General features: G+C 41.6%; 1 protein-coding gene across 1 annotated transcript; it reads right to left on the bottom strand.

The window, feature by feature from the left end:
* Positions 1–4,688: 4,688 nt before the first annotated feature.
* ift27 (intraflagellar transport 27 homolog (Chlamydomonas)) lies at positions 4,689–11,624 on the bottom strand. Its single transcript, XM_079337268.1, has 7 exons — positions 11,425–11,624; positions 10,815–10,894; positions 6,040–6,099; positions 5,674–5,733; positions 5,391–5,508; positions 5,032–5,141; positions 4,689–4,927 (listed from the first exon to the last, which is right to left on the bottom strand). Exons 1-7 carry the CDS (start codon positions 11,456–11,458, stop codon positions 4,823–4,825), a joined length of 567 nt encoding a protein of 188 aa, XP_079193394.1. The 5' UTR covers positions 11,459–11,624; the 3' UTR covers positions 4,689–4,822.
* Between the last annotated feature and the right edge of the window lie 793 nt (positions 11,625–12,417).

Genomic DNA, 12,417 nt, shown 5'->3' with positions numbered 1-12,417 from the left:
AGGGAGCAAGGAGAGAGAAAGGAGAGTGGAGAAGTAGGACTGCCTGATCCCATCAGCACCACACTGCCCCCCTCTGGTCTGGAGGTACACTATGACTTTTTGCAAAGCAGCGCTTGCACTCATTGACCTTGGCAAAGTACATCATAGATCTTCAACAGTCAACATGAGTGTTAACCAGTGAATCAAGTTGACTTTCTCATTAAGTGAAGATGGTTAACTTGATCTATAGAATTAACACCAGTACAGCATCATTTTATAAATTATTGATGTGCTTGCTGCATAATAGATTTTATGGCTATAAAGTGATACATATTACTACATTTAAAGACTCATATCTGGATATGATAATAATGAGCTTGTGCTGCTGCTGGCAATAATGAATTGACAGTAATTGTTTGGCTGTGAGAAGTTGCTGTAAATTCAAGATATACTGTTACTATATTTTGTCCTTCTAACCAAGAAATGGTTCAATATTCATTCACAAATAAACAAACAAATCTTTTTGTTTTTACCTGGGGGGGGGGGGGGGGTGTATAACAAATTAGACATAGATTTAAGTCATGTTTCCATCCAACGTTTTCAGAACCTTGCAGGAAAACACTGAAGCAACAGTCTTTCTAACTCTTCATGTGATTTTTTTCCCTTCGCATGTACCTGTTTTAGGCTCTCTACATGCGTAAATGCCCGATGGTGACAAGGCTTCATTTTTCTTTCATTAGCAATTTTCTGAAAGTCCTTCATGTGTTGAGCACAATGGATAAAGTGTATTTTACAAGCCTGCAGGATTTTGCATGTGGAGAGTTCCTGCAGTGGAAGCCGAGCTTGACTGAGCTTTAACGGTAGTCACTATGCTGCAGATTTGATCATAGAATATATTAGCGAAGTTCACATGTAAAGTGGTTTTATTCGTTGTCTCTACCTCTAGGCTAGAGAGTGAGTATATGACTATGACCTAAGAGGTTTGTCCTTTTTGAAAACTTTTTCACATTTCAGGATGAACCGTCAAGGCCATCAGTCTTTGTTTGTGTGAAACATCTTTTTCACAATGTGTGTCATGAGGTTAGGTCTGAAGAATACATCATTTATTTTTCAAATGATTGAAAAACGGAGTATACCTGAAAGAGATACAGAGAGGAACAGAACATATTTGGCAGATTTTTTTTTGTCACACTGCAGTTCAGACAGGAGGGTAGCAGATTTAGGGGAACAGCTGCTGTTTCCTCACCTGTAATTAGCAAGCTTTTTAGGTCACAGACAGTTAGGGGCTAAAAAAGTATTTTTTTACACAGGAGCAGACACACACACACACACACACACACACACACAATGTGAGAGACTTTGGTTGAGGTCAATTCAATCATACAGTCACAAATCTGCATTAATAATGGTTATGGTATCAGTTTGTCGTCTTGATTTGTAGCATGACTCCTGTAATTTAAATGGTGAATTAACCTGCGGAAATGAATTACTTATAAATTTGCAGAATTACGGTTGGAAACAAACTTAATGAAATTGAAAGTCACCAGGCAGACAAAGAGCTGATCTGAAGGAAAATTGCACGAGAAAGAGAAAGAGGGCAAGTTGAAGCGTATAAGATAAAATATGAGCTGGAACTCTTTGCCCTCTGCTCAGGCTGTGACCTGAATACAAAACCATGTGTTTGTTTGGGTGGGAAGCACTGCAGTGAAAAATAGCAACAAACCCCCTCCCTGATGTCCTAGAGTAGACTCAGACCTTGCACAGATAGAACATACAGTTATGCACAGATTGATTCGCTAAGGCTAATTGCGGCTGCTGATGCAGTGTAATTGCCTCATTGCCAAACATGCTTTTTTGTATTTACATGATTTAAATGATCGCAGTAAACATCATTTGTAAAGTTCGAACATATGGCTCCATGACATTTCCAGGTAATCCATGTCTAATTTACGCTACATAGCAATTAGTGCTTCAGGTGTTGACTGAAGTTTTGGAAATTTAAGCACATGGGAAGATTTCAACTGTCATTGAAGTTTTAATTGATGACAACTGCCAGTGAATTTCCACTATCATGAGAACCGACCGGTCAGTGTTACATGATGATAATTTATGTTTTAAATGCATTCTAGTGTCTGAATGCTAGACCAGCTAACATGCTTAGCATGGGTACACAATTTACCACACATATGATCAAGCTAATTCACCTTTGAACATACTGTTTTACAAGCAATGAAAACGTTGATTAGTTAGATAATCTACTACTCTTTATCATGAGTCTTTAATTATATACCAGAAGTCAATAACATCGTATTGAAATGTATATTTGTGAAATGACCTTCTAAAAAAAAAAAAAGAGCAGTCAAACTCCCTCTTGGTTTGTTGTTTTGAGCTCTGTGTTTATGCTGACGGGATGGTGCTTACTTCAGCTGGTTTTTGTGTCCATCTATGGCTTAATCATGTTGCACATTTTTCGTTATTTTTGACTGCTATGTCCTTCTCCTTCACCATTAGTCCTGCCAGCATAGGTGGGGTAGAGAAATGTCCCGAACCGCTTTGGGATGCTGTATTTAGAGGCATAATAGCATCATTGCAAGAGTACAACTCAAGGAGAACAACATGTTTTATCCCAACCCAAAAAGAAAAAAAGCCTCCCTTTGGTCTTGAATACTTCAAAGAAATAAGAACCGAATCATCTTTGGACCGCATATCAGAATAGAGATCAGTCCTACTGATGATTGAACTATAGTTGGAACACTAAAAGGAGGGGTGGGGGAGGAGGGAAGGGGAGGCAGTGTTGAGGCTAAAGTGTGACATCTACTGATGTTTCACTGTTAAATATGAGTCGGTTTCCAGCTGAAATGTTCCGACTCATTTAGTCTTCGTTTATGCAACCTGGACCACAGTAGTTGTTGGTAGTTGGTGGTAGTTATAACATTATTTGGCTGTGCGCTGCACCTTCTTTGTCAGTATTTTTTAGCTTTTTTCAGAGCAGTGGACTAAAAGCAATAGCCTCCACCTCATGGCACATGTAAGCATTAATATGTGAGGCATGAACACGTTTAAAACATTCATAAGAGGTCTGCTGAGTGCTGCAAAAAAGGTCACTGAATACATCACAGAATATCATCAAATACTCTTCAGCTCTACCAGCTCAAAATCAGAGTTAAAATAACTTTACATCCAAATAGTGGAGCTGTAGTTATGTTCTGCAGCAGGGATCTTGCAGACATCGAGTGTGGGAAGATGTCAGTATTCTTTTTGGTCTGAACTTTATACCAGGTCCTAGATGATCTTAATAACCTCTATGGGAGTTCTGCTATCAACATTGTTCACACCTCTGTGAACAGAAGATATTCCTGCTGGTCAGTAGGTCTGAGAAATGAGAGAGAAGCTGTTTTGAATACTAATAATTGAGAGTGGAAAAACTGCTCTGAGTCCAGACAGGCAACTGAGCACACTGGAAGAGTAAAGAAATATCAAAACAGGCTTATCTCCACGCTTCTATTATTGCTGACCAACCGTTTCAATATCAGTGGAAATGAGAAGTCTGTCCCAAAGCAATAACCCAGCAACCCACGCTACATCCGGAGATGTTATTGAGTGTTGCTCCCAAGACATAATACTCCATTTAAAATGAAAAGAAGACATACTGAAGGATACTGCTCCAAGTGCTTAAGATTATTATCCCACATGATCAAGTGCTTGTGTTAAACCTTTTCGTAGCATGTCAAAGCCAAAGAAACTATTGCAGCGGACAACGTAGCACAAATCACAAACCTGTTTAGTTATGGACAGGTCCAGTAAATGTACATAGTGATTTTTAATTTAAAAAAAACAAACAAAAAAAACTCATGTGCATTAAAGGTGGAAAAAATAGGGTGTTTGTTTGGTAACTCTTCAGTTTGTAAGTATATTTGTAATAAATGTTGAGGGTTTATAAAAGCTTTGCAGACAATGGCAAAATACATTTGGTAAAGAAAACTTAACACTTAACATACATTTCAAAAATAGGACAAGAGGGCTGTATTGTGAATATTGCATGTGGCAGTCACCTTTAATATTGAGTGAAATCAGAACAAAACATTGTGTCTTGCTTGAACCATCTGAATGGTGGCAGCTGGCCTGAGAAGCAGGGCGAGAACAAGGATGTGGCTTTGAATGGGAGACAGTTAATTGGAACGGTGATTACTGGTTGTTAGCCCCGCAGTTGGGACATGCCTGAAATAATGTGAGAGGGCTAAAACTGTGGAGTTAACACGAGAGAGAGAGAGAGAGAGAGAGAGAAGAGATAAAGAACACGATCAGAGAGAGCAAGAATTAAAGCAACACAGAAAACCTGACAAAGAGAGAAAGAAAAAGTAAAGCTCAGAAGAAAAGGGCAGAGCAAGTGAGGAAGAGACGGAGAGAGAAGAGAAAAGGACGTAGGCAAGAGAAGGGACGGGTGACATTGAGATTTTACAAGAACACATTTAAAGATTTGGGTGGGAGGCAATAATAAAAGGTGAGTTTCAACCTTTAGTCCTGCTCAAAATCAGGAGCAGACATCTTTGCAGAGGAGAAACAATAAGAGCGTTGAGGAACAAAATCTGCTTTTTCCTCCAACAAGTCCCCCCACTGTCTGTGCAAAAAGATGCATCGAGCAGATAACACACAACACAGTTTATCATGGAAAAAACAACAACTTTATTTACATTTTATATCACAGTGTTCTTCAGAGCATTCCCTGCAGAACACAGAGCTGATATCTTAACTTGTGAGCTTAATGAATAAATGATCTGAACGGGGACCCACGTCTCTGCTGTCCTGGGAGTGTGTCAACATGTTCTTTTGAATTCAGAACGCTTTATCCTGGACTCAAGTTCTGGATGGTCTCGAGACGTTCTCTGTAGAGAGAGTGGAAGGACCGGGCTAAACTGAGGAGCGGGGCGTCGCAGTTCTCCTTCTCCTTCTGCAAGAGACAACACAGAGTCTCAGGGTCGGTGTGGTATTCAAGAAGTCACATGACGCAACCCATTCCAACAAAATGTCCTGTCCATCTTTAGACATGCTTACAGCTGATGTCTCGTGGTACTCGAGCCCCTGGCTTTGGGCCCACTCCTGGGCCACAGATGCCTCTACCTCTCGTCTAGCAGACAGGTCTGACTTGTTGCCAACCAGGACACCTGAGACGAGAGCATGCACACACACACACACACACAAAAAAGAAAAAGAAAACAATGACATTTAAAACACCAGCGCTTCCATTTCAGGATTGTTTAAACTCGGGCTTGTGTTCCTTCAAATGTGATTAATGTCAGAAATGAATGTTTTTGGGGGGTTTTTTCTCCTCCCATCGCTTTGATTGTGTGCTATTTATAATTCCCATTGTTTTGATTTAGTCCACAGATACTTTAACCTTTCCAGATGTTTACCTGAAACTTGGCGACTCTGGAAGTGGGAACGCACTCTCTCCATCCAGTGGTGGCAGTTGGCAAAAGACTGCTCACTGGTCAGGTCAAAGACCAGGCACAGCAACGACAGCTCGCCCCACTGTGGAGAGTTAGGTGATGGATGGTTTAAAAAAAAAAAAAAAAAAAAAAAAGTAGGAGGAGGAAAAAGTCCTCACCATGAGAGCTGAGTAAAACAACTGCGACCTGTGCGATCAATTTGACTTATTTCATGTAAATGGAAAAACGTTTGAGTAACACGTCTTACCATTTTCTCACAGGTTTCCACTATTGTCTCCTTCCCTGCAGAGTCTAAAAAGTAGAGCTCCTGGAGGGGGGCGAGAGGAGAGGAAGCGAAGAGGTGAAGTACACGGAGATTAAATCAAATCACATCCCTATTCCTTTAACTTGTGAATTCATTTTCTTTCTACAGTGCAGCCCCTATTACAGATGAAGAAGAAAGTTAATGGTATTAAAAGTCCAGGGAAACTTCCTCCACACTCATTGGTGCGCTTCGTCGTGGACACGGCACACAGCAGTCACACGCTGGACGTTCTTGTTTTCACTGTCAACGACGGGATGACATCGTTGGAGCTTCCCACCCTGAGTGCAAACTACAGAAGTTTGGACTCACCACGCTGTTGTCGGTCTCTGGGATGCTGACACATTTCACCAGCAGCTCCACTCCAGTTGTCTGCAAAACAAAAACAAAAAGGGGACGTTTAAAAGCGAGTGTGTAACGTAAAGAGCTTACAATTGTGCTCTCGTTGTGACCGTAAAAACATCTTGCTGTCTGCGGGGGTTTTTTTCATACAAACTGTAGGGTGTGTTTTCAACCACATTCACGGAAGAAAATTGTTTCTTTAAGTTTTTTGTTTTTTTTCAAAAGTGTAGTTGGTCAAATCAGACAGTGACTGATCTTGTTATTACGCATTATTGCTCACGTAATTCTCTGTCGACGGCTTTTCTACTGGCGAACAGAAGACAAAAGAGTTGAAAAGAGATGTTTGGCTGGTGCAGAGTTGACACTTTTGCACAGAAGCAAAACAAACTGTCTGCTATGATTTATTGTTAATGTCTAAACATGAGCGGGACTAATTAGCGGCTTGGCATAAAAAAAAACAACAACAAAAAAAAACGCTTCACTGTCCTGAAAGCTTCTCTCATGTCTCCATTACTCAGAATCCTATTCATCGTTAACATCTCAATAAAGAAGAAAAAAGCCCTTAGAGAGACAAACAGAGAGAGAGAGAGAGAGAGAGAGAGAGAGAGAGAGAGAGAGAGAGATAGTCTTAAAAGGTGAATACAAATCTAAAGGTAGAAGTTTTCATTCATACTGGCGTTGACATTTACTGGTACTGGTAGTAGTTTCCAGGTCCTTTTGGCAGACCACTGTTATTGTCTCAAAGTTCTTCTCCCTTTCTTCTTCTTTTTTTTATTATGAGGGGTGAGTCAGAAAAGGTGAGAAAGAGTGATGGTTCTTCTTTGGTGAGGTTGTGCGATTGAAGAAAAAAAAACACTTCACAAAGTGTTGGCACATAAAGTAAAGATGCTGATAAATGTTCTAGAAACAAAAAGACAGTCTTTGGATAAAGCGAGATCATAAGACGGCAGCAGAGGTTTTATGTCATCTCAAACTGTTATGCGTTTAACTATGCTGATTAGTGAGTTGCAAACTTTTGTCTGTTTGCCGCGCCGAGCTGCAAAAGCACATTTCTTCAAACGCTGCGAGTGAACACACTCTGTAAAGTTCAAAAACTAGACATCTAGAAAGATGGTGTGCGAGCTTGACAGAAGATCTCCGGCGTCGGTTATTATTCTCTGTTGACTTGTGATTGGCCAACCCCTTTCAAAATGCAAGCTCTTCAGAGAATCATCGTGCACTCAACAACACTGCTTGCAGCGGCTTAGCGAGAGAAGTGTTGGTTTTCAAATGGGGAGTGTTGTCCAATCGAAATCAACTGAAACTGAATAAAACAAAGATTTCAAGAAAGAGGAGAAGAAAGTTTTGGTGTGAAGGTTGGGGACATTGGAGACCGTACAGGGCGGACCTCGGTGAGGTGAAGGAGGGTGATGTAAAAGTTTATTAGAGAGCAGAGCGGCACAGGGTGAGCAGCAGGATGTGATAAATGTGGCCTCGTGACAGACGCACGTTCTTCACAGGCTTGGAGATCTAATGTGGTCCTAAGTGGACTGGATGGATGCAGGCTGCGTTTGGCCACTAAGTAACCGCTGGTGTGAGCAGAAGTGACCTTGACGAAAGCAAAGGGGAGGTTTGTTCACATCAGCACCAAACTCGAAATTGATCTGATCTCCAGAGCTCACACTTAACGGAGCGTGTCAAATGCCGGGGACTGAAGCACTGCAAACACAAACACACACACACACACACACACACACGTCATTTCATAGTCACTGCCTCTGTGAAACACAAACAGACCCACACACACGACCAACATTTACCTGATTCATACACAGAAACACTTCATAACAGGATCTAACAGTGTGCACACACACACACACACACACACACACACAGTCTAATGAGCTTGTGCGATGCAGAGGAAGCCTCTCACTGGAATGTCAATGAGGGCCTATTAGTAACAAATAAGCTTGGAATATTGCTAACGGGCCGTCTGACATTTTCAAAGGAGGACGTGAGCAGAATGGCTGACAGCTTCTGTTACCCTTCAAGATGAAAAGTTGAAGAACATGAGGGATGACTTGGACGTCTACAAAAAAAAAAAAAAAAAAAAAATGAAAGAAAAAAAGGAGGAGTGACTCTTCAGAGCGCGGCTTCCTTTGTCTTTACTTTAGATGGAAAAGGACACACTGTTCCCCGTTTCCAACAGACGTCAAATCAGACGGAGAAAATCCAACGTGGCACATTTAATAATGTTTGAATGCTCCTCTGATGCCTGGGTATATACTAATCTGATGGCCCGTACCTTCATCAGCAGCTGTCCAACCTTTTCGAACCTGATCTCTGCTGCTTTCACAGTCAGCAGAGACTGCAGTTATGACCGCTAACACCAAGATGGTGGCCGACACAAATCAGCCATCGGACTCCTCTGTAAGGTGAAGTATTTCTAATGTTTGCAGACTAGAAAACAAACAGGAAGTGTCACTTGTGTATGCGTAGCGCCCATTCCAGCAGACAGATATTTTAAGGGTTTTTGAAAGTGAAACCATTTCAGGTCCTCAGGTTAAAGACCTTTGCAGAGAGACAGACAAGTCCCAGAGAAGAAGAAAAAAAATGGAGGATTAATGCTTACCCATAATACTTTTCCCTGTGAATCAAACCAGTAGCTGCCAAGATGCTTCTCCAGTTATTTACAAGAAATATGAAAAGTTCTATCAAAAAAAAACAAAAAAAGCGGTCGGCTTCAAGTGGGCGTTTTAACAGTTGCATAGCAACAGCAGATACTGTGAGCAGCACTTTCCCTACGGTGCCTGTTGGACTGCATCCAGCTCCAAACAAGTGCTGGACTCGGGGTGTTGATCTACAGTCCTACAGGTGAAGCTGCGTGCTGACCATCTACCTGTCACGGCCCGCTATCCGTTCGACACTGAATGGAATGTGTGCAGCTCTGAGCCGACCGGAGCTGCGTGTTCTGCTTTGAATGCGGTGTTTTTTTTTTGGGGGGGGGATATTCACACACTGCAGCAGCACAGATGTGTTCAGGCTTTCGTAGAGCTCAGCAAGAACATCCGCTGGATCAGTGGATATGAAACATGCAGCGCTTCTTTTGTTAGCACTCTACTCTAGTGGTTCAACATGAACAGACACGTCCAGCATCACAAACAAAAGAGTATGAAGAAACTCTCTGTACACTGCTGTAGTACAGTGTGTGTGTGTGTGTGTGGGGGGGGGGGGGGTTGTGCTTGTTAAGTACCTGTTCTGGTGGCTTTCCAGAATCCTGCTGTATTAATTATCGACATTCCTGTCACCTCAGAGCCCCCCCCCCTGCCCATACTGCTGATGCAGCAGGAGACACAAACACACACAAATGCACGCTCCTGCATCATATTTTACCCGTTCTGTACCTTAACCAGCTCCAAGGATTAAAAAGTAAACGAAGAACGTTATCCCTCGTGTTTTCTGTTTTATTCCAGCGTCGGCTACGGCACGAGCGGTGGACGCTTTAGAGTGAGCAGCCCCTGAAACAACCGACAGGAGGGAATCAGTGAGCAGCTCCAGTATGACCCCATGTATCACAGTCAGGTTAATGACACAGCTCCCTCCCTCGTGCAGATTAGCATAAATAATGCAGATTAGCCTTCTCTGAATCAGCGTTAATGGGTACATAATGCTGTTTTGCACTTCGCTGATCCCTCTAGTGCATTTAGTGGATCTCTGCAGGACCTTGAAGAGCTCGGAAGGAGTCGCACTACGCAAAGTAGTCAGTATGGGATGTAACCCTGACTGTCAGTGATCGCGGGTGTTTTGCAACTGTTATCAACATCAGGGGTGAAGAAATAAAAACAACACTAGTACTGAGGAGAAATATATTAATCTGGACGTTTCAGTGGTTTCTTATTCTGAAATGACTGATCGATTGATTGATTGATGCTTGATATATAAGACATGGGTGATTCATTATGTGGCCACCATATTCACATGCTCAACTACTGCACACCAGAAATATACAGAATCCAGAACTGAGCAAGTTGGAGTACTCATTTGTAAACCCTTTTTTAAACAACATTAAAAAAAAGTTTCTTAATATTAATAATGATAATAATAAGTGTTCTTGGTGCCAGTTGTATTTGCTTTTCATTTGACTGCTTGGTTTCGCTTGCATCGAATATTATTTTTATTTGTTATAATTTGCCTGTATGGTTCTATTCACCTGTTATTCTCTATATCAAACATATTATGAACATGGTGAGCTCCCCTTTCTCTGTATCAAACGCTGCTGTGACAATGAAGCTGCTTATTATTACTTTGAACAGAAGACGATGATCATGATGGCGGCATGTTCAGTATTTAGATTCAGCTGATGAACTCACTGGGCTGAGCACCTGAACGCTGGAGGAATAATGCATTGCTTTTAAAGCACCTGGGTCCTGAGTATTCCCCAAACACTGCTATATATATTTTGGGCTGGCAACGAGCCAGGATCAAACCTCATGAGCTAAAAAAAAAAAAAAAGAAGTCAAAAGCCTTAGTTATCTTAACTGAATGTAAAAATATAAGCCTGTGGCAAGTCCCTGACTCAGAGCACAGCACAATCCCTTAATCCCTCAACCAGATGTTTTACAACCTGATTCCTCTGCTGTGACTGTGTGATGTGAATCTAATACAGTGTTCACTTACATACAGTGATTCACGTACAATGCAGTACATGTTGAACTGTATACTGTAAGACATGTAACAGTACAACTCCAGAGATCGAAAGGGCTCACCATGCTGTAGTTCTTCTGGAAAAGAGTGCCGTCACTGTGGAACATGTGGGAGAGGGCACTTTTTCCCACTGCTGCGTCTCCTAGACACAGAGACACACGAACACACACACACATGGACACACACACACACACACACACACACACACACACACACACACACACACACACACACACACACACACACACACACACACACACAGGGGTAGAAATACAGACAGCACTTATACATTGTTTAAGAGATATTTTGGCAATTAACTTCACCAATGACTCTCCAACTTTCTCTAGAAAACTAAGACAGTTGTTATTGACCCGTTTTTAAAACATAGTATAAAGAGAGAAAGTGTAAGATCTTATCTTTCGGGACAGTTATCTACTTCCGGCGGAGGGCTGCAGATAACTTTAAGGACTGAGAGCCTTTACGTTGTTGTGGCTATCCAGAGTCTGACTGAGGCACCCTCACAAGACGAAAATGACGTTTGTGGACGTAGGGTATTTTAGTAGCTACCTAGTTTCTCAGCGCTTTGTTCATTTAAGATGACTTGGGTGGGTTCAAATGTAGCATTAGCCCTCGAAGTATGACCGCTGAGACACGGAATTGACGAAACCTTACCGATAAGGAGACACTTCGCCCTCAACTTCACCATTACAGTGGATACGTTTCACACACTGCACGTTTTATGAATGATGGGCGAGAAAAGGCAGCTGAACGAGCAATACTTTATGTTTTAGCTGTCCATGCTGAGAGATTTCTTCTTCCAATACCTCGGCAACATGAACACAACGCGTCTCTTAGCAACCACCCACAGAAGGCTTTCATTGGTCCAGTCAGCGAGTACGTACTTGTGTGTCGCTGTACTGTCATTGGCTTCTCAATATGACGTAAACACTGACGTTTATGTGACGTGTTTTTCCTGTCTTTCGTGCGAAACAAAAGTGTTATCTTTAGGTACTTTTCAAAACTCAAACCAACTATGGGAGCTCAGGTAGTTCTGTGCTCGCTGTTCAGGTGTTATGGCGAGAAATGCATCCCTGCCGAGAATTGTATGAACCCCGTGGAAGTGTTAGAAAACGGTACCAGGTAGATCTATGATGACAAAGTGATCTATCTGAAGTATAAACCTTTTCCAAACGTTAAGCGACCTTTTTTCTGTAAACCCAGTAAAAGATTCTTTTTTATTAACGGGATTCATGTGAGAAACAATGTTTGACTTTTAAGTGTCTGAAGAAGAAATGTAAAGATAGATGCAACATTTGGCAGTGTAGAAATTGTGCCATATCTTTAATTTTCCTGCGAGTTGCATGCAATTCTGAAGGGTGAAGTTCTGCTTGAACGCAAAGCCATTTTAGACCACCAGAGGGCGGGCTTTCTTGACCCCTTCTGCACCACTAATCAGCTATTTCAATAGAGAGACTTGTAGTTTTGCAATGTTTTACCATTATTGTAGGCCTATCGATTTCAAAATGTTAATCAAATTCTTTCTTGTTTTTTTTTTTACATGACTCAAAGTTTATATATACTACAAGGTCACAATGTCAGACCACAATTTCCCTTAGTACACTGAGCTATCTGAGTTATTTAACTTTGTTTTAACAAATATCACGC

This window comes from Symphodus melops (genome assembly GCF_947650265.1).
Source record: "Symphodus melops genome assembly, chromosome: 2".
Lineage (NCBI taxonomy): Eukaryota > Metazoa > Chordata > Actinopteri > Labriformes > Labridae > Symphodus > Symphodus melops.
The sequence above is the reverse complement of the archived record's forward strand: the minus strand, read 5'-3'. Positions and strand labels throughout refer to the sequence as shown.

Excerpts from the sequence above, each read along its gene's own strand:
- ift27 (XM_079337268.1), bottom strand. The coding sequence starts at position 11,458 with ATGGTGAAGTTGAGGGCGAAGTGTCTCCTTATCG. Across the intron at positions 10,895-11,424 it reads GGCGAAGTGTCTCCTTATCG|GAGACGCAGCAGTGGGAAAA; the intron begins GTAAGGTTTCGT and ends CTCTGTGTCTAG. Across the intron at positions 6,100-10,814 it reads TCCAGAAGAACTACAGCATG|ACAACTGGAGTGGAGCTGCT; the intron begins GTGAGCCCTTTC and ends TTTGTTTTGCAG.